At 45.8% G+C, this 23,521-nt stretch overlaps 1 protein-coding gene across 3 annotated transcripts in view; it reads left to right on the plus strand.

Moving 5' to 3' along the window:
- fam13a (family with sequence similarity 13 member A) overlaps window positions 1-23,521 on the plus strand; it is a 259,712-nt gene that overhangs the window by 44,556 nt on the left and 191,635 nt on the right. For all 3 annotated transcript variants that reach the window (XM_084319360.1, XM_084319361.1, XM_084319362.1), the window contains exon 3: window positions 10,352-10,561. In XM_084319360.1, coding sequence (XP_084175486.1) covers window positions 10,352-10,561 — 210 coding nt within the window. The remainder of the gene's footprint in view (window positions 1-10,351; window positions 10,562-23,521) is intronic.

Below are 23,521 nucleotides of genomic sequence, written 5' to 3' on the forward strand. Positions count from 1 at the left end.
AGACGTAACCGAGGGGCTTTGAGTTCAATACTCCCTCGATCTCCGTGAGGACTGTCATTAGGACTTCCTCCGCCACAGTCTGGGCCCCAAGCACGGCGTACAGGGCTGTCTTTATAGAACGTACTTCTCGTTCCCAGGTTCCACCGAAGTGGGGTGCGTTCGGGGGATTAAACTGGAAGTCAATCTGGGATGGAGCTAGGTGGGTCTTAAGTTCTGGGCCCATAGCTTGGAAGCTCTCTCTCAGCTCTCTTTCTCCGCCTTTGAAGTTTGTCCCGTGATCAGACAACAATGTAGACGGTTTTCCTTTCCGTGATGTGAATCTTCGGAAGGCCATAAGGAATGAGTCTGTGCTCATGGTCGGAAGGAGCTCGATATGTATCGCTCTGGTGGTCATGCATTTGAATACAATACCCCACCGCTTCTCGGTTCCTCTTCCTCTCTTTATATACAACGGGCCAAAACAGTCCATGCCTGTGGAGTGGAATGGCTTGTCGCCGAGTCGGAGGCGACAGGGGGGTAAGTCAGCCATCCGTGGTATGCTGGGCTGCGAGCGCCACTTTCGGCAGTCTAGACAGGTTCGCTGGAAGCGTCGCACCGCTTCTCTTCCTTGAAGTATCCAATAGCGACGTCTGATCTCCGCAAAGACTCTCTCTGCTCCTGCGTGGTGTACATCCTCGTTGTATTTCTTTATGATCAGCTCTGTGACCTTGTGTCGGCTGTTCAAGACTATCGGGTACTTAATGTCATCCGGTAGATCGGGGGCTCTCCGCAGGCGACCACCCACTCTGATGAGATTATGGGCGTCACTCTCGGGTGCCAGGTGGAGCAGTCTGCTGTCTGATGGGACGGGCTGTCCTCCCTGTAGACAGTCTAGCTCATCGGGGAACGAGTCTCTCTGGGCTCGTTGTAGTAGAAGAAGTTCTGCTTCTTCGTAGTCAGCTGCTGAAATGTCAGTGGTGGACTGAATCTCTGGGTGGTGCCACAGGAATGTCTTTTGCTGCGCACTCTCTAGGGTAATGCAGTCATCTATGTTGGGGTCTGTGGAGGCGACTGTGCTCAGTCCACAGAACATAGGTTTCTTGTTCTCAGCCTCCTCGTTACTTGCTTCCCGTGGGGTGGGCGTAGGCCACTCTTCTTCCGGGAGCTTGAGGAATTCTGGTCCGTCACTGTAGATGTTGCGACGGGTGAGGTCATCCAGAGACATTCCCCGGGTGATGACGTCAGCGGGGTTGTGTTTGGTGTCCACATACCGCCAGCTCGCTGCTTCTGTTAACTCTTGAATCTCGGTGACTCTGACTCCCACGAAGACTTTGTATCTGCATGAATCAGACTTGATCCATGTGAGTACTGTCGTGGAATCTGACCACAAGATTGTTCTGTGCACCGGAATGGTGAGTTCACGTTGGATTAACGTGGCTAGATGCGCTCCTGCTAGGGCTGCGCAGAGCTCTAGACGCGGGATAGATTGTTGCTTTCGTGGGGCTATTCTTGAGCGAGCCAGGATGAAAGCAGTGTGTATCTTTCCTCCCTTCTCTTGGGCACGCAAGTAGGCCACCGATCCATAGGCTACTTCGGAGGCGTCGCTGAAGACGTGTAGATCAATCTTGCATGTCTCTGGCCTCACTGTGGATGGGAAGTAGCTGCTGCGTATATTGACGCCTGGGAGTGAGCGGAGTTCCGTCTCCCACTCTCTCCATGTTGAGGCAAGGTGTGCGGGTATTGGGTCGTCCCAGCCCTGGTCCTTGTCCCATAGTGCTCGTACAATCATCTTTGCCCTGGTGGTGTAAGGTAGAATACATCCCAACGGGTCATATTGTCTGGCGAGTGTTCTGTACACACTCCGTCTGGTGGTCGGTGTCGCCGTCGACCTTCCCTGCTCTGGAGTCAGGGGTTTGTGTCTATAGTGGAGCGAGTCTGTTTTGAAGCGCCAGACTAGTCCTAGTGTCATTTCTTGGGCTTCTCCTGGGATGGTCGCCATCCAGGTCTCGCTGCTGGCAGCCTTGTCCGCGGGGGAGAGGCTGCGCAATACGTGCGGGTCACTGCTGGCCCACTGCCTGAGATCAAAGCCGCCTTTGATCAGGGAGGCGCGTAGCTTGATTAGGAGAGCCTCGGCTTCTTCTTGAGTCGAAACGCTTTGTAAACAGTTGTCCACGTAGAAACTGTTCTTCACACTGTGTCGGACCTCTTCATCTGCTGCTGGGTCCTCTGCGACGTGTTTCTGTAGTGCAAATGTAGCACAGCACGGGCTGCATGTGGTTCCGAAGGGGAGTACTTCCCACTGGTAGATGGCTGGGTTCTCATCTCCGATCCTCTCTCTCCATAGGAACCGCAGCAGGGGCTTGTCCTCCTCCACTAGTCTCACCTGCAGGAACATCCCTTTGATATCCCCGCTGATAGCCACCTTGTCCTGGCGGAAGCGCAGTAGCACGCCTAGTAGGGAGGGGCCGAGTGTGGGGCCGGGCAAGAGCTCTTTATTCAGATTTTGGGATCCGATCTGGTAGCTGCAGTTAAACACAATGCGATCCTTGCCGTTGTGGTGGACCTTGTGATGCGGCACGTACCATGATTCGGTCGTCTGATCGGCCTCTTTAATGTCAATCTTTGTTACGTGTCCCGCTGTGATTAGCTTCTCAATCTCAGCGCGGTACACACCCTCTTGAGCGGGGTCTTTGGCTAGGCGCCGCTCCGTGTTCAATAGATAGCGCTCCGTGGCGTCTTTCTTTGCGTGAAAGGTGGGCATTCCCTCTCGCCTCAGGAGTGGAGTTGCGTATCTCATCACTCCGCCGACTGTGACTCTCTTTGTCCCTTGCTCGAGTAGGTTGATGGCGTAAATGTCTTCTTTAGAACGAATATCTTTCTTTTCGTTCTTAAAGGGCATTGTCTCTAGTGTCCATAGCCTCTCGACATGCTGCAGGAGAGTGGTGTCTTCTTCTGTCGTTCTGGAGTGGAGGCAGCTAGTGGCTGCTGTTCGGTTGAGAGATTTAGCGAGGGGGCCTTGTAGTGTCCACCCTAGGCGGGTCTCGACTGCTGCAGGACAGCCTCGGGGTCCTGTATGGACCCGGTCAATCGGGACTACGAGTTCTGCATGGTCGGAGCCTATCAGCAGGCTCGGGGTAGCGCCGTCTATGAGCGGGATAGGTAGTTGACGCAGGTGCACATATTTATCCATCAACTTGGCGATAGGGTAGGTGTACTGCGATAGTCCTATTTCTTGGCTGGTGAAAGCATTTGTAATCCTATACCGTCGCTCTGGCTGCCCGTTTGCTGCGATAGTGAAGGAGACATTCTCGCCCTTTATCGTCTTTAAATCTCTTCTTATTGTCCGAATCGTCATTTGGTTCTCGCTCCCCCGCAGTCCCAGCTGGGCCGCAGCGGACGCGAGCAGAAGGGTCTTCTCTGACCCGTCATCAAGGACGGCGTAAGTGTCCATGACTTTATCTTGGTAGCTCAATGTCACACGGACTACCTTTAAGAGCACTTGGGCGCCGCTGCTGCTGGCGGGTTCAATGTACATGACACTTGCCTTGGTGCCGCTCGATGGTGCAGGTGAAGGCCGTCTTCTGTTACTGTTGTGTAGTATATCTAGATGGGCTCCGTCGCACCGACTGCACCTTTTCTTTAGGCGGCATTCGGCTGCCATGTGACTGCGCGCACATCGGTAACAGCGCCTGTTGGACTTTATCCATTGACTCACTTCTTCTGCATTCATCTTTGTGAACAGGTCACATTGTGACAGCCAGTGTTCTTTCTCACAGTAGGGGCACACCATCTTCCACTTCTCTTTTCTCGAGGGGGTACTGTGGCTCTTACTGCTCGGTACTGACTCTGATTGGTGCATGACAGTCACCGATCTTCTTCCATCATTTATTCTCCTGGGTCCCTCTCTGGAGCTTGGCGTGCTCCGCCCGAACGTATCCAGTCGTAAGCTGCTGACTTCTCTCGCCAGGAAGTCGGCTAGATCAAGGAGGGATGGTTCGGGGCCGTTAGGATCCCGGTAGTCCCTCTGCCGCCTAAAACGCTCTTGTCTTGCGGGTGTTAGAGTTGGCGTATAGCTCATGCATGCCCTTTTCCCGTTGCGCTCCCAGCATCCCTACCAGGGACTGCACTTTGATTGACAGGTCGTCTAATGAGCGATTGTCTGTTGCTGGGGGTAGGCGATCAATATGCCTTATCTCTTGGATTACGTAATCCCATATACGTCCATATCTCTGATCCAGCGCTGCTAAGGCCGCGGTGTATGGGGTCGTAGAGGTGGCATAGGCTAGCGCTATATTGTGCGCTCGCGGTACTTTCAGGTGCTTCAGTAATATTGCATACTTGTGGCGTTCATCAGCGACATCCACCATCATTGTCTCTAAGCACATCCGGAGCTCCGTGTACTGTGCTCGGTTCTCATAGGTGAAGTCTGGAAACGACGGCGTGGCAATGTATGACGCCGTGGATGGCTGATACATCGGCGAGCGTTGGGGGAGAGACCTCCTAGGCGAGTCCCCTCTTGCGCCTCTCTGTGGGCTGGTACCGACAGGGTACCATGGCCCGCTGGTCCAGGTGCTATTCCTCGGGGCTGGTCGTGCGTCGTGCTCACCCGTGAATAGAGTCGGGGGTCTGTAGCGCAGCGCCGCGGGGGTATAGCCTGGGCTGTACTGGACCTCCTGGTCCGGTGGAGTACTGTGCTGTCGTCGGGCTTGGTTCTCCTCCTCTCCCTCTTCTTCCTCTATCAGGTCTTCCAGATCCTGTAGTCGTTTATTTAGCTTCTCCGCAGTGTATGCCGCTCCTTCCTTGTAGCTGGGTCTCGCTTGGACCGGTCTGGGAAGGGGGTCTGCGGGGGGTATAGGCTTGGTCTGTTGGTCAAGTTCAGGGTCGCTTGCTCGGTTAGGAGACGCTGCCCTTGACTGTTGTCTCGACGAGTTCCTTGAACCCCTGGCGGAGGGAGAGGGTGTTGCCTTGAGGATCAGCTGCTCCATTAGCTGCGCTTGTAACTTGTCGCGCTCGACTTCGCGCTTGGTGAGATCTGCTTCTCTTTGGGCACCGGCAGCGGCGCGCTGGGCGTCGGCCCGGTCTCTTGCCATATTCTCTTCCGTCTGAAGGCGTCTCATCTCCAGGCGTATGCGCTCTTCTTTGCTCCGTTGCTGTGCTTGGAGTCGATCGCGTTCGCCCTGAAGTCGATCGCGTTCACCCTGAAGTCAATCGCGTTCGGTAGAGGCTGTCAGGCTGACGAGGAACGCCTGTTGTAGCATCCTCTCCGCTTCGCTGGGGGAAGGCGGTTGTGGAGGTGAGCCGCTCCTGGGTGAGCCGCTCCTGGGTGTACTCGTTGGGGAGTCCTGGAGCTCTATTTCCTCTGCGCTCTCCTCCTCTTCTTCCGTGCAGAGTTCTCTCTCTGTAGAGTTGTCTTCCTCCCGGGGCTGGTCGGGGACTACTTCTTCGGTATTGGCGGGGGGTAAAGGCATGTCAGCTCCCTCCTGGTCCCCACCGTGAGCTTGGTCAGTTACATTAGAACCTACTAGGGCCTCTGTGGTCGGGGAAACCTGGTCGTTAAGGTCAGACATAATTTTACTTTCTACTTTTACCGCGTTTACCGTTTGTCGAAGGCTAGGTAGTTGACTGACAGCGTAATCCTCTAAGTACTGAGGTGGCTGTCGTCTGCGCTGCGGGCGTTCTACGTTAGGAGGACCGTTTCGTGGAGTGTTCATCATAGGCCATTTTAATATTAATAACACTATATTAATATTACACTAGTTACCCTCCGGCTCGAAGGACCAATTGTAACTGAGGGGTACAATTCCCTGACTGTATTGATAAGTATGGTATTATTAAACCACTACCTCTTGTACTTTAACTTCTGGCCATCCAGTACATGATATAGATATGATGAACACTTTCCCACCTGATGAAACGAAGTCCACACAAATGTACAAATCGAATATTTTATATAGCAAAGGGTATATACAACGTTCACTTGATGACATTTATGATTTGAAATGCACTTGTATGGCAAATGAGTATTCGTAGGTAAATCAACATTGAATGTCCAATCTCTGGTTACGCAGGGAGTAAATATACAACCTGGTTCTTTAGGGAACTATAGCGATGGTACTTAAATGATTATAGCTGGATACACTAAGGGGGGGGGGGGGTCCCGCTGGTTGTAAGACAGTAGGAGGGGGGGTTAGAAGAGCCGCTGGCGGTATCCCATCTGGCCGACGATTTCTTGGGAGAATTCAGAGTCCTGAACACGATGCCCACAGAACCTCGGTCCGCAGATGAATACAGCTGGACCCTCTGGTGGACGGTAGCTGCCGGTCCACAACGGAGAGACGTGAGGCGACCTCACTGGTGTAGAGCGCCGTCTCACCTGGACTCCTCTCCGGGGGGTAGTTCCAACACTCAGCAGTGTTGGCCGTTATCCATAGAATAATCAAAGCACCCAAAGCACGTAGATAATCCAAGCCGTGGAAGGCTCGCCGTCGTCCGGGTAAAGTAATCCAATGTACAGGTCCACTCGTACTGGCCCGGAGCTCCTCGGATGCAAGCACCACAAGTGGTCTGCCCAGCCTGGTTAAGACTCCAGATAACGTCAGGAACGATGCGGGTGCTGCTCACTTTATAACTCTAACCGAACGATGCACCATACATAATAGACTATTATTAGCTTAATAGAAATACGTCCAACTCGACGGTATAGTGCCAAACTATGACAATTCAACTATTAATCCACACGATATCTCAATGCCTATTCTGAGGCCAAGTAGGCCTTACTGCACCACACGTGCGTCGTGGGTGAGGCTTCGCGTCTGTTACTCGGTTGGAGGGTAAAGAACTAATGGACTAAAAGAAAGTTCTACTTTACTTGCGCCATATATATATGCGCTGTGAACAAATAGTACCATTCGTATTTCGCCAGACGTATTCCTACGCGGAACCGGGCTTGCCACGACATGTTGGTCGGCACGATTGAACTTGAACCTAGGGGTATGGCTGCTGGCGCCAGGTTCTCGTCCAATGGTAGAATGAAACTATTATGGGCTGTTTAGTAGACTAAAGGGATATTCAGTGCATATTGTACAAGGAATATACAGGGGATATCAAACGATATACAAATACTATTAAATATATATCCATAAACAAATATATATATTCGGTTTAATCTGATCCTTCACAACACCAAGGTTCTTGGCGGTCGGGGACGCGGTCACAGTTGAATTCTCGACTGTGATGGAAAGGTCGGTCAGGGGGGAGGATTTGGCCGGCAGGTGAAGCAATTCTGTTTAGCTTAGGTTCAGTTTGAGGTGGTTGGACGTCATCCAGGCGGAGATGTCGGACAGACAGGCCGAGATCCGCTCAGAGACGTGGATATCTGAGGGAGGGAAGGAGAGGAAGAGTTGAGTGTCATCGGCATAACAATGATACGAGAAGGCACGAGACGTGATTATTCATTTATATTATATATTTATTGTTTTGGTGATGTTTTTAATTGCAGGTAGGGGGGGGGGCTTGGAACAGTGGGGATTGGTTAGACCGGAGAGAGCATGGGGGCTCAGGTGACATCACTGACGTAGTCTGTTTAGGGCTTTATAGGCCAAGAGGAGGACTTTGATATTTATCCTGTAGAGCAGGGGTGGCCAACCTTTTTTGAACCAAGATCTACTTTTTTATTTACCACCTAGCCCGAGAGCTACCAGCCAAAATTGTATATTGTAAGCCGTCATTTGAGGCTTTATAAAAGCAGCATAATGAACACAAATCTGTCAGTGCCGAGTCCGACCTCATCTTAAATAACAAACAGCATTGCTTGTTGTAGTTAACAAGGAGAGGAAGAGTTGATTTAATAATAACATTTTATTAATCAAGATCTACTTGAAATCAGCCCGCGATCTACCTGTCGATCGCGATCGACTGGTTGGGCACCACTGCTGTAGAGCATAGGTGTCAAACTCATGGCCCGCGGGCCAAATGTGGCCCGCCACGTCATTTGATGTGGCCCCCAAGAGCTCTGGTAAAAAACAAAAACTATTTTTGGGTTAAAAAATAGCTGTGTTAAAATAATTGTGGGTTAATGCGTTAATAAAGCTTTAACTTTGACAGCCTTAGTTATTACACATTCTTACACATACATGTATGTTGAACATCTGAGGTATTGATGAAGTAACAAAGGAAAAAAGCCAAAAGCACTTACTCCTCAGACATTCTTTGACAATTTTACAGCCCAAAATACAAAAAAGATCCAGGCGGAATAGGTAACAAAGGGTTGAAGAAATATTGTCTGAACTGTCAGATGCAAACTGGCTGTGTGACATAACCGAGCATCTCGCTCAATTGAATAAGAAGCTGTAGGGACGCAAACAAGTCCCACCCGAAACTTGACCAATATAGTTGTGAACTGAGACAACCCTTATTTAGTTATTTTTGAGTACAGGTACAGTTGTGTGTTCATGCAGACACATAATAGAAATTTCATTACGAATTGAAAATGGGGGACCCTGATGTAAACAAGTCGAAAGTCTTTCTCTGGTCTGCATCCCCTTAACAATTGTGTGTATTGAGCTGTACTGTACTGTACCCATTCTGCAATCTGTTAATTAAAGTTAATTAAACTATCTTCCATTAGTTGGATGTATGGCCTCTGCAAGGTTGTGTGCAGCCATTTGTTTTTGTAACATCTGCTACATCTGTCCCACGTGTTCTTTGCAGCTCACAGTTGTTAGTTCTGCCCCTCTTGACTGTGACAAAAAGGTTTTGAACAAACTTAATGTCATAGCTTGTATTTGATGATATTCTTTTTTGTTATTTACTTGAATGGTTTGATCATTGATTGATGGAGTAATATGGGGTTCTGATAAACTAAAATGATTTGTTAAAATAACATAAGCTAACATATATGTTTACATCTATGCAAATGCATATGCAATATGTATAACTTGAATAAGTAATAAATACAGAAACAACATGTTTAACAATATGTAAATGAGTAGCTACATTTATTTTACATTACATTAACATTTATATGGTATTTGGCCCTTTGAGGGCAACCATAATGCTGATGTGGCCCTCTGTGAAAATGAGTTTGACACCCCCGCTGTAGAGGAAGCCAATGGGGAGCAAGGGTTCTGGATACACTCACATTTCCATGAAGGAGTGAGCAGTGTCTGCATGGAGGTATTTCAGAGTTTCCCCTGAAATCCAAGCAAAGGTGACTTGATTTGTTGCATTTCTCCACAACAGAGAAGGATGTTGTTACATCTCTCTAATGGAGAAAAAGGGTATTAGCCTACCGGTATATCTAAATTATTCCTGTCCAGTGACACACACATGAGTCTATACTGTTCAGTAAAAGTAATGGATGGCTACTCCGTATCGGCCCATAACCAGCAGTTTAGGACTCAAGAATTGGTATCTACGGTAACCATGAAATTCAACCTGCTGGCAAATCTTTTCACCTGTTTTCAAGTAAGATAAGATAATACTCGATGCAAGATTAAATGACAAGATTTTCTTTGCTAGTGCTTCTTCACGGTCTGCGTTTCCTGAAGGTTGGAGAACTAGCCTGTAGAAGAGCCATGTTGCACAGGAGAATAATAAAGAATCTTGGTAAAACAACATTTTCAACAAGAGAAACTGACATTCCCTAATGGATATTAAAGGTGTGTATGTAAATGAAAATGTATGTGTCTGATAAGGAGATAGGGATATAGGCAAATGAAAATGTATGTGTCTGATATGGATATATAATTAGAAGATTTAATCATTGATATAAACGCAGATAATGTATGAAAAAGCAAAATTGTATATTAAGCTGTATTGTATTATGAATTGATTAGTAAGTAAGACTTTTTTATATAGCACCCTTCCCACCACAAATGCACAGAGTGCTTCACAAGTTTAAAAACAAAAGAATGAACAGGGCAATTCATAAAAACATACAATATAAAAACTGTAAAAACAGTGCTTCACAAGTTTAAAAACAAAAGAATGAACAGGGCAATTCATAAAAACATACAATATAAAAACAGTGCTTCACAAGTTTAAAAACAAAAAAGAACAGGTCAACTCATAAAAACATACAATATAAAGATAGGCACGGACAAAAACGGAAGAAACGAAATCACCAGTTCACGTGTGTATGTGGCCAAACGCCAACCTGAACAGGTGGGTTTTCAGCTGCGCCTTGAAGGTTAGGAGCATGTCTTGTTGTTTTTAATTTGTCTGTATGCCATGTGAATGGCTGCGTGTATAAAGTCTGCAACTGTATTTTGTGTGTTATGGACCTCAGGAAGAATAGCTGTGGCTAATGGGCTTAAACTTAAACTTGCTGACTTTGTTGAGATGGTAAAATCCCGGGTCTTTCCATTCGCAGCACTGCGTCAGGAGGGCTTGTTCCGGGTGAACGGGAACGCACGTACCGTGGAGACCCTCAAGCGGCGTCTGGATAGCGGCGAAGACGTGGACTTCCTCTCTGAAGCCGACGTGTGTACGGTGGCCAGCTTGCTCAAGCAGTACCTCAGGGACGTGCCCGGCGGCCTGGTCAACTCCGCGGTCCAACCTGCCCTCATACAGCAGCACCAAGGTGAGGAAGAAGAACACACCATTTAATAATAATAACTGGACTTTTTGAAGAAGTCTTTATTCATCATGCAGTGACACACATGCAATGGGCGGCACACACATTTGGGTCGCCAAAGAAATTGAGTCTCTGCGCTTGACCCATCCCGTCGTCCTTCCCCCCAAGGGCAGCCGGGAGCAGATAAGGGCTGCGGTGTGGGGCAGCGCCCCGGGGACCAATCCAAGTGCTCCTGTCTGTCTTCGTCAGGGACGTGACAGCGTTAGTGATCTGTTGTGCATGTTTTTCCATTGGGTTTATCTTATCAGGAGGGGAAACCCTTGCGAGCACGGGGAGAACATGCAAACTCCACACAGAAAGGCCCGGGAGATACCCCACCTGGGTACCTGGCAACGCAGAAACCTGGTCCCCAAGCGGGAATCGAACCCTGGACCTTCTAGCTGTGAGGCGACACGCGACAGTGACCACTACACCACCGTGCCGCCACGGTGGCTGAAGGTGATTTATGTATCACCTTCAGCCATAGAGTTACTATAGACAATTCAATTAAATTCAGTTTATTGTCATTATACACAGCAGAGCAACGTACAACGACATTTGCAGTGTCCTGAAGGGCAGTACAATAGTGCAATATAAAAACCACAGGATCTGTGGTCCAAAGAATGTGTGACAGTGCAACCCCTAAGGTTTCGTGCAGTTCATATTGCAGCAGTTTTAAAAGACTTCATTCATCCATTCATGATTATACTCAGTCCATATTTGATATGATCATTATTAACACTTTCAGCGCCAATCACGTAATAGCACGTGTTTGCTCGCCAACCGTTGAGCGCCAAAAACGGAATATTATGTTTTTAGATCGTTCTTTTTTTTTCTTCGATTTTAATATCCTATACACCAGTGGTCACCAACCCGTCGATCTTGATCGACTGGTCGATCTTTGAGACCTTCCCTGTAGATCTTTCCATGAAATCTTTTTATTTATTTTTTTATCTTTCCCTGAGAGTCCACATTACAGTTCTACTTTTGTTTTGATGTGAAAAGTGATGCTGCATACGATTACTGCACTTAGCACTGACTGAGAAAGTACATATGGCAGTTCTACTTTGACAAACATATTTATAATTAGCATTTTCTAATGTTAATAATATGAGAGTCCACATTACAGTTCTACTTTTGTTTTGATGTGAAAAGTGATGCTGCATAAGATGACTGCACTTAGCACTGACTGAGAAAGTACACATTACAGTTCTACTTTATAAAATGCTAATTGTAAATATGTTTGTCAATGTTAATAATATGAGAAAGTCCACATTACAGTTCTACTTTTGTTTTGATGTGAAAAGTGATGCTGCATAAGATGACTGCACTTAGCACTGACTGAGAAAGTACATATTACAGTTCTACTTTGATGTTTTAATGTTGGACCAAAGCATTGCATGTAATTAGAATACAGGCAGATAAAAGTAATTTAGTTTAAAGTACAATCTTGGCTGTCTTTTACTCTCAACGCTTCAATAGGTAGATCTTGCCTTCACCAAAAATAAAAAAAAGTGATCTTGGGCTTAAAAAGGTTGGTGACCACTGCTATACACTCTCACGGACCTCTGTGTTACCATTGGAACTCATTCTGAGACCTCGAGAGTGCAATTCCGGCCGAATCCTGCTAGGTGGCAGTATCTCCTACCATTTGAAACCTTATTTCACACTGTGTGTTACATTTTATATGATCCGGGTGGAGTATTTTGACCCGGCCAAGTGAAGCGGTTCATTCTAGCAAGTTGGAACGCGTTCAGCACACTTGATGCATATTTTGTGCCATTTCATGGACATCAATACTGGAAATCGCGATCAGACAATTGGAATATTCATTTTGGGATACCTCCTAGTAAAGGTAAGGACTATATGACATCAAACCTACTTTGATCCAACAATGATTTCACATCGATCGCAACGATCAACGTATGTAGTATTCAAAACGTATGCCATTGCTGACGATCAGAGCATCAAAAAACGACCCCCCCCCCCTTTGATGCATTCATGATGAAACATAATACCTATTATATACCTTTGATTTGGAAATAGTAACGTGTCCAGACGAGCAACGCGAACGACTTTAGCAAAATTCACATAGTGCTCCATAACGCAGCTTCCAGGAATTAGCCCGGATCACTCTGAAACTATACAATATTCACCATGGGATAACACGCGGACGTATACTGTCAAATGAGCCATAGTATTGTCTCCATAGCTATAATATAGAATATAGATATAGCTCTGCAAACATTGTGACGCACAGTGAAAATGCCTATATTTTAGCGTGGCCCATTGACTACAGGATGAGGATAATAGCTGGCGCTGAATGAGTTAAATTGAGCAATTCATAACAGTTCAAATCCAGTCCGCTCCCTTTATCAGTCCATATAAGTGTTAGTGTATGAGTGTGTTTATCATTGCGTGACGCTCTGCTCACTATAGGTTTTCAGCGGGATAAAAAATGGCCGACCACAGCCAAAAGATTGGCCAACATTGAGCCACGCACATTGAATAATGAAACCCATCGCACAGGGATGGTGCAGGTTCAACCTGGAAGCAGGGTTTACGCTTGCAGTTTTTTTGTCCGGCCAACATGGCCCATAAGATTATAATTTGCTGTAGTCTACCATAACATTATTATAACATTACTGTAGCCTACCACAACGTTATTATAACATTACTGTAGCCTACCACAACCTTATTATAACATTACTGTAGCCTACCACAACGTTATTATAACATTACTGTAGCCTACCACAACCTTATTATAACATTACTGTAGCCTACCACAACATTATTATAACATTACTGTAGCCTACCACAACATTATTATAACATTACTGTAGCCTACCACAACGTTATTATAACATTACTGTAGCCTACCACAACGTTATTATAACATTACTGTAACGCATGGGAGGCTCACACTACCCCCGCCATTTCCTGTCTCTGCTGTGCAGGCGTCTCCCAACCGACCTGTAGGGGTCGCTGTCCACAACGTCCAATCCCCACCCATCGACTTCCACCCGCTGACTCTACCAAATGAGCCAGTACGACGGCCGGCCCAAGCCAAAGGCAATGCTGAGACTGGGATTCGATACCGGAGTCTCTTGCATTGGTGACGAGCGCAATCTCTCCGCTACGCCACCCAGCCGCCCCTACCGCAACGTTATTATAACATTACTATAGTCTACACAGCAACGTTATTATAACATTACTGTAGCCTACCATAACGTTATTATAACATTACTGTAGCCTACCACAACATTATTATAACATTACTGTAGCCTACCACAACGTTATTATAACATTACTGTAGCCTACCGCAATGTTATTATAACTATTTATCAATTAACAAGTCAGAGTCCAGAGTACTACAACACTGGTTGAGTTAACATCTGCATCTGTCACATTGAAGTTGAGACGAGACGTGTTATCGGCATGTGTCTCAGTGGGCCGATGCCATCTCCTCGATGACCGCGTTGGTCTCCAGCGGCTCGTACGTACTGCTGGTTCTCGAATCACAGAATACATTTTCTATCTTTTTTTATTTTTTTTTTTATTTTTCACCCATCCCAATTGAGTCTTTATGCCAATTCCCTTCCTGGTCGTTGTGCGCATTGCCCCGCTGTCGGCCTGGGGAGGGTGCAGAACTACCACATGCCTCTGATACGAGTCGCCAGCCACTTCTTTTCACCTGACAGCGAGGAGTTTCACTGGGAGAACGTAACGCGTGCAGAGGTTCACACTATTTCCCCCAGATCCCCTCCCTGCTGAACAGGCGCCCCGACCGTCCAGTAGGAGTCGCAGTTTACAACGACCAGGACACATACCCCACCGGCTTCCCACCCGTTAACACTGATATTGTGTTAGTAGGGACGACTGACCAAGTCGGAGGTACCGCTGACGGCTGGATTCGATCCCAGAGTTTCTGCGGTGATAGGCGAGTGTTTTGACTGTATTGCCTAAGGATATCAGTTGATATTAACAGTTTCGTAAATTACACCACTCCGTATCGTCGCCCTGGCAGCGCTCCAAATATCTGGGTCATGACTCCCGACACAAACAACACTTATCTTTAGACGCTGACATGCAGTATTAGCACCATGCCGCCTGTGGTACGCGGCTGCAGTATCCGCTGACTCAGGGTGTGTTTGAGTGTGCATAGATGTGTCCCTGTGTGTGCACTGTGCACGCATACCTATGCACGTGTGTGTGTGTGTGTGGGTCCCTGTGCGTGCGTGTCCCTGTGTGCGTGTATATGTCTATTTCTGTGTCTCTGCATGTGCACTCACACGTGCCTGTGTTTGTGTGTGTGGATGTTTTGAGGAGTGCAGCGAGGGATCTCAAATCTCTAAGCATCTACCCCCAGCCCATAAATGGTGAAGTGAGTCTCCGTTGTCTGATGTCTCTGTGTTTTCTCCATACTCCCTCTCCATGACCCTCTTTTCACTGTCCGCTTCAAAATGGAAACTCTGGCATACATATCAGTCAAATGATTAGACCTACTCGTCAAGGCTTTTGGCCAGATGACACAGAAGACACATTTTTGGGCACTAGACTAGCCATTATACCATCCTCCTGGTTCCATTATACCCTCCCTGGTTCCATTATACCCTCCGGCCTCCTCCTGGTTCCATTATACCCTCCTCCTGGTTCCATTATACCCTCCTCCTGGTTCCATTATACCCTCCCTGGTTCCATTATACCCTCCTCCTGGTTCCATTATACCCTCCTCCTGGTTCCATTATACCCTCCCTGGTTCCATTATACCCTCCGGCCTCCTCCTGGTTCCATTATACCCTCCCTGGTTCCATTATACCCTCCTCCTGGTTCCATTATACCCTCCTCCTGGTTCCATTATACCCTCCTCCTGGTTCCATTATACCCTCCGGCCTCCTCCTGGTTCCATTATACCCTCCTCCTGGTGCCATTATACCCTCCTCCTGGTTCCATTATACCCTCCTCCTGGTTCCATTTATACCCTCCTCCTGGTTCCATTTATACCCTCCTCCTGGTTCCATTATACCCTCCGCCTGGTTCCATTATACCATCCTCCTGGTTCCATTATACCCTCCGCCTGGTTCCATTATACCCTCCTCCTGGTTCCATTATACCCTCCTCCTGGTTACATTTATACCCTCCTCCTGGTTCCATTATACCCTCCTCCTGGTTCCATTATACCCTCCTCCTGGTTCCATTATACCATCCTCCTGGTTCAAGTTCAAGTTTCTTTATTAGTTGTCATACAGAAGTACAGAATACTTTTATACAAAATGCTTCTTTCTGTTACGCTCCAGAGACTGTGCTAGGCAAAAATAGATAAGTATAAGATAAGTATAGCAAGTATAAAATAGAAGTCAAGTACGTAGACAAAAGTGTTCAGTATATACATATATACAGTGCTCAATGTAGAGTAGAAGTAACTGAGTTACCATACAATATACTATACAGTGCAGAGCAGAAGTGGGATGAGGTACAATTTAGGTACAATTTACAGTAAGGTGTAATGAGGTATGGGTTGTAGTGCAAATTCTTTACCAATAAATATAAAGTGTGCTTAGGTGTTCTAAAGTGGTTAAAGTGGGTGCTGCAGTGAGTTGTTTGTTTAAAGTGATTGTGTGTGTGTGGATGTGTGTGCTGTGAGTGCATTTGATGGTTGTTACATAGTGTTCCACACAAATGTAAACAAAGTTTGATATGTTTACATCACTGAACTGGGCTTAAATGACCAGGTTATTTTATTATCACTTTTATTTGGATACATGCAACATGTTCTCTATGAGTAACAGGTGACTTAAAAAACACTATACATCATACTTCGGCAAGCCAACTTTTTGGGTAAAACACAAGACACCTTTCCTATTGACCTGTTTGCTGTTTACAAAACGTAACGTATTCGAGCCAATCAGCAATACCAACTGAGTCACGTGACTACGTTGCCTCGGACCTGCGCAAGCTGCTGCGCTAAAAGAATACGACAGGGCTCTATGGAGAAACCATGACACCCCCCTGACTAAAAGTAGTTTCAAACGAAAATGGCTGGATGCCGTTTTGCCAAATCAGCATGGCTGTGAGTGTGAGTCTTTCACCTTTTACATATTTAGCTTTGGCATGGATTGATAGTTTAGATCGCTAGCATGGCTAACAAATGCAAATATATTGTAGTCTGCCCCGTTGATCTGACCAGGATTACGTTCCTTTTTGCCCCGGTGATGTGCGCACACACCAGGGTTAGACATTTAAAAAAAAAAATCCAGGCATTGATTTTCGGGGGCTTTTTTTTTTATTTCGGGGGCACAGAATCTTTATGATGAAAATGAACATAAAGATTATAAAACATTGTCGACACTTTTTTTTACAGTCTTCGTCCCTATGTTTGATAACGTAATGTTAATGTCTCCATATATAGGGCTCTACGCTAACCTTTTTCCCATTTATTTTAATAAATAAAATCTAAATAAAAATTTAGGAGCACACAAAGAAATTTAGGAGCACAGTGAAAAATTTTCAAGTAACAGAGTTTATTAACAAACTATTTTTTACATGCATATTATACTGTGCATGTGCATACTAAGGGCTAAACAAATAGCACATACCACCAAAATCACAAATTGGCCCATGCCTACTAGACGCAAAGGATATCGGTTCTCAAGCTGCTTTTGTATGTTGCAGTCTTGTCACGATACCAACATTTTGACTTTGATACAGATAGGAAAGGCAATGGAATTTATTATTAGATGACAGAACATGGACAATTCTTTATACAATTATTTAATTCATTATAATTGAAACGCTATTGATTATTCTGTTACAGCTACAACTGAGCTATAATTTATACGTATAGCTACTGTCCATCAATGTCTTCCTTTTGAATGAAATAGGTTCAGGAGAGAGAGATGTAGAGAGGGAGAGAGAGCGAGACACACACACACAGATAGACACAGATATTCTCAGCCCCCCTTTCCTCTGAGCGTTCCCAGTGATGGCTTACTATGTGTGTATGTGCGTGTGCAAATGGAAACGGGACACACATCTGTGCGCACACACCACCAAAGTCACTGGCTGGCCCACAGTATGTGTGTGTGCTAACTTCGCTAACGTTATCCGCCTCAGTAACATTAGCTGCCTCGCCGGATTCCTCTTTCTCCTCGTCTCTCTTTTGCTCAAAATAAAAATGAATGGGCTTCATGGCTGGCTGAATTTTTTGCGTTGTCTGATTTTGAATGTATAACTTGCCTATGCCGGTACCGTGACTTTCTTTTCCAGCGCATACTGTGTTCTCATTTCTGTGTTTGATTTTTCCGGTTCGCACACACATATTATTAGGGGCAAATACGAGGGAAATGCTCGCACTGTAGAGCATATATATAATTATATATATAATTAGTAAACTGTCGGGGTCTTTTCTTGCCCCCCTTAACTGATTTTCGAGGGCATTTGGTAAATTTTCGAGGGTATTTTGCCCCAAGCCGCCGTTAATTTCCAACCCTGGCGCACACTGAGTCTGACGTATACGGCGAACAGGTCTATTGACCGGCATTGTATTTGGCCCGAATAAAAAACTGGCGACAGAACATGTAGCTACATTGTTCTGTCCATGGTAGGCGAAGCCTCTGCAAGACATTATGGATTTGGTCGTATCTTTAGGTGAGTGTGTGACTGTGTGGGTGAATCCGAGAGAAGCAGAGAGACAGGCAGAGAGACAAGGTAGGTTACGTCCACGTACCTAGGTAGGAGTAGCAACACTCGGACAGTTGGTGATGAGCAGACGATTCTCAGCTGCGTTGATTGATCCCAGGTGACAGCGTGTGAACGCTGGAGTAGGAAGTTGCCCATATAAGGGCGTGGAAACAGCAGGGCAGAGAGCGGCTCTGGCCGTGGTTGTAACACCTCCAGGTTACATTATACCTTCCTAGTTAGTTACCCTCCTCCAGGTTACAAAATGTTTCACAATAGCGTAATCACAATTTCCAGTTCTTACTGCATATTTACGCTCGGCCAAGCGATCCTGTAGCCGTTGCTTAGTACGCCCCACATAAAAAGCTTTACATAAAGAACAGTCTTTCTTAACGTTAATAAACTGCCTAGTGGTATATGGCTGTTGTGTTACTGGGCGGATAAAGCCTCTTGATTTGACTACAATGTCACATTGTTTACAATAACCACATTTTATATTTAGGAGGAGGGTATAATGTGATCATGAGGAGGGTGTATAAAATATAAATTGCTACGTTTATGAATCTTCCAAGTGACCTAAAACTAAGAAGTAATGTCTATTTCTGCACCTTAACACATTCTGTGCCACGCAGTTTGCCCATCTTATGCCACTCTCTGCCAGTGCTGTAAGCCTATGGAGTCGCTCAGGGCTATAACTTTTTAAATATTATAGCTATATCGACATTACTATGGCCCAACATCGGGTATCTATCGTTCCGGATGTGGGAACGTTATATTTTTCCATTCATACATTGTCGTGTTAGTACCGTCGTGAATATAAGTATGTTTGTGTAGAGCCAGTAATTCCTAGAACGTGAGTTATAGGCCCAGACACATATTATACATAATCGATTGGCGTTTTGTTCCTATACACGCTATATTAAAAAATTCAAATGCATATGCTCGGTATACATTATGCTCCATCATGCATGAAGGAAAGGGGGGGGGGTCGTTTATGATTCCTTGATTGTCAGTAACGGCTTTCCTTAGTACGACATCATAAGTTGATCGGATGGATTGCAATGCGATAAATGGACAATCGAGCTGGAATTAACGTTAGATTCCTCGTACCTGTGGCCGATGAGTCTGGAGAATTTTTTTTCCAATTATTTGATTTCGATCTGCTAGATCCATTTTCCGTTTGTATGACGCAATAAACGCCGAAAGCATATTGATTCTTGCGTCTCGAAAGCGATCAAATGCACTCGAGTGTTTGTCTTGATCAACATAACAAGATAGCTCTGCCGGAGGATTTTCCCCGATGCACAGAGCGCCACATCCGGTCTAGAGTTTAGTGCAACTCGCCCGAAATCCACCAGGCGGCGGTATATCCAAAGCGCTTTACAATTTGTTCCTCACATTTTACCCATTCACTCACACATTCACACACCGATGGTGGAGGCAACCATGCAAGGTGCCAACCTGCTCATCGGGAGCAATTAGGGGTTAAGTGTCTTGCTCAAGGACACTTCAACACGCTGCCCGGGAGGAGTGGGAATCGAACCGGGAACCTCCGGATTACCAGACGACTGTTGTCGCCCCATAATCTAACGTGTCGCCCCAGATCTAACGTGAATCGGTACTCGGTAGTACCGACGTAATTCGGTCTGTACCCTTAACTCATTCAGCGCCATTCACGAGAAAAGTCAGGTTAACTCGCCATGTGTTGAGCGCCGATCACGAGAAAAGTTTGGTTTTGATCGTTATTTCTTTTATTAGCTATATCCATTCATTTTTCATCCATCCAGCCTGATGTTATCATTGGGAATGGGTCTGAGCTCGCAAAAGGCCAATACCTCCGCCTAACGCCTTCCGGCTGGTATTGCACATCATTGGAATCCCTCCCCCTTGGGCTGTACGCTGATCTAAGAAGTCCGGTCCAGGTTTTCCTTCTCGGGCATGCAGTATCGTTATAACACATGGACTGGGGAGACTGGGAGCAGCGTTGATTATGCGTTTTGGATCAATAAACACGATCAATATTTGGAATGGCGATCAGGAATTGGATTAATCTTTTTGCAGTACATCAGATGTGAGGTAAGGACTCTATGTTACCAATCTTGGGTTAATCTGATGTTTCTTTCGTAACGATCACGCATGTTGTGTGTGTGGGTGCGGTTGGCGACTAAGGCACGGAGAAGCGACTTTTCAGCCCCGCTTCTGTTCGTGCATGAGGACACATATAATACCGATAATCTAGCGTTATTTTCAGAACGATTCATAAATCAAGCGACAAATGGCACGATTTATAAGGAAATACATTGAAGCACAGTTTGCTCGAGTTTCTTGAGATTAGACAGAATCGCTCTGGAACTATATTCATATTCACCACGGTATAAAACGGAAATGTATGTATGAAAAAAGTATCTGTTTCTTTCATGTTGACTGGAAGAAACTCACTGACAATCGACGTGTTTATTAGATCCATAGCTATAATATTTCATATAGTTTTAGCACTCGCAAACACGGCATTCTCCCCATTGCATTACTGCGATGGCGTTCTAACCAGAAGGTAAACAGCGCCCCCTTGGCGTCCATTGAGTTAAAGGTAATGAGTTTGGTACCCAACCCTAGCCTTCACACGCACACAAATATACACACACACACATAGTGTCTGTGTCAGTCAGTTGGGATCAGTGGTCATATATTGCTTTGTCCAACCATGACCCAAGTATGCCTCCTGAGTCCTGACTCCTGAGTAAGGGCAACAACAATATGTCCAGTGCTCTTAACCCATTCTCCGCCGATGACGTGTGTTCACACTAGGGCTGCAACTAATGACTAATTTGGTAGTCGACTAATCTGCCGATTATTTTTTCGATTAGTCGACTAATCGAAAACCAATGTAAACAACAACAAAAAAAATGATTTATATTTTTTTTTTAATTACCTATCTTTGTGAAAGTGGCTTCTCAGCTCTGGTCCAGCTGAAGACAGAGCAGAGGAACAGATTGGACATTGAGCATGACCTCAGAGTTGCTTGTCTACCATCACCCCAGACTTTGAGACTCTTGTCAGGACCAAACAACAACATCATAACATGATGATCCCATAGCAAATTAAAATAATGACTCATGAAACATTTGAATTTGGATCTTTAAGCCACTTTAAATGAAAATGTATTTGAAGAACAATACAGCAATCACTCATAACAAGATAAATAAATTAAATAATACAAATTAAAGTGGAAGTGTACTTTAAATCACTTTTGTTTGCTGTGTGTGAGAGGAGTCCGTGTGTGTGTGTATGTGTGTGTGTCTTACTCTGATCGCTGTGTGAGTGAGAGGAGTGTGTGTACTGTGTAATTTGTGTGTGTGTCTTACTCTGATCGCTGTGTGAGTGAGAGGTGTGTACTGTGTAATTTGTGTATGTGTGTGTGTCTTACTCTGATCGCTGTGTGAGTGAGAGGAGTGTGTGTACTGTGTAATTTGTGTGTGTGTCTTACTCTGATCGCTGTGTGAGTGAGAGGTGTGTACTGTGTAATTTGTGTATGTGTGTGTGTCTTACTCTGATCGCTGTGTGTGAGTGAGAGGAGTGTGAATGTGTGTGTGTCTTACTCTGATCGCTGTGTGTGAGAGAGAGGAGTGTGAATGTGTGTGTGTGTGTCTTACTCTGATCGCTGTGTGTGAGTGAGAGGAGTGTGTATGTGTGTGTGTCTTACTCTGATCGCTGTGTGTGAGTGAGAGGAGTGTGTATGTGTGTGTCTTACTCTGATCGCTGTGTGTGAGTGAGAGGAGTGCGTGTGTAATGTATTGTGTGTCTAGTCTGATCATCATCTCCTGCAGGGGAACAATGTTTTCAATGTCCAAAATTTGCTATGGGATCATCATGTTATGATGTTGTCTGGAACCCTGAGAAGCCACTCTCACAAAGATAGGTAGTGCACAAAAAAAAAAAAAAAAATTAAATAATTTAAAAAAAAAAAATTTAATGACTAATCGACGCAACAATTTCTCGTCGAGGATTTTTTTTTTTGATCCACTTTTTCTCCCATTTTTTCCATATTTTCTCCCATCCCAATTTCGTATCATCCAATTCAACCCTCCCCTGTCACGAACGCTGTTTCTTGCCTCCCACAAGCCGGCTGCAATGTGGACTAAGTCATACATAGCACAAGTCCCCTCCGGTACTTGAGGTAACAGCAGTCGCATCTTTTCACCTGCGCAGCTCGATCTCTCAGTGTCGAGGAGTAACGCGTGGGAGGCTCACGCTGCCCCCGACACTTCCTGATTCTACTGCGCAGGCGCACCAACCGACTTGTAGGAGTCGCTTGTTCACAACGTTCGATCCCCACCCTTCAGTTTTCCCTCCCCGTAATACGGCCAATGTGTATTACTGCGGACGACCAGCCAAACTGAAAAACAATGTGGAGAGCTGGATTCGAACACGCGAATCCTAGCGTCTCCACACTGGTGGCGAGTGCCTTGCCCACTACACCACCTAGCCGCCCCTCGTCGACGATTTTTTATAATCGACGTCGTCGATTATGTCGACTAATCGTTGCAGCCCTAGTTCACACATCATTCTCCGCCATGCGTAATCTGCCAATGACGCCGTAAGGACCCACAGAGTCTTGGTTGGTGCTGTAGGACTCCGCTCAACTCTGCAACGCTTCAATACCGCCACCTCGTGGCCGATCGACGAGTTGCAAAACCGGAAGTGGCCGGAAGTGCTTGGTCCGTCCCCTATTCCGTCCGGCCACTCGTTATCGCTCCCGGGACTCAATCCAGACACCGTGGATATCGATCCGTTGCCATAACTCAATAAACAACATGATTTGGACATATATTAGTATTATACAAACCGGAACTGGATCACCTCGATCAACATCACATAACTGGGATCTGTTTGCGCCAGTGTGATCGCTCAACGGTAAGAGGAGGCTGACGTTACTTTCAGCCTGTTTGTTTATTATTATCCATACAAACTGCTCTGATCAATATATCACCCATACTACATAAATGATTTAACGTCGGCCACGGAATTATAAACGACCCCCCCCCCCCCCTCCATTCACCCGCAGATGATAAGTCATAACGTCTAGGACCATGTACAGTTGAAATTTTTAATATAATGTTCATCGGTGTCAAACGGCATTTGATAATCTAATATATGCATTTATGTCTATATCTCACGTTCTAGGAAATACTGCAGAAAACGATAAAAACATATTTATACTCTAGATGGTATTTTTGTATGAATGTGTGAATG

Source organism: Notolepis coatsorum (genome assembly GCF_963971535.1).
Source record: "Notolepis coatsorum genome assembly, chromosome: 7".
In the NCBI taxonomy this organism is placed as follows: domain Eukaryota; kingdom Metazoa; phylum Chordata; class Actinopteri; order Aulopiformes; family Paralepididae; genus Notolepis; species Notolepis coatsorum.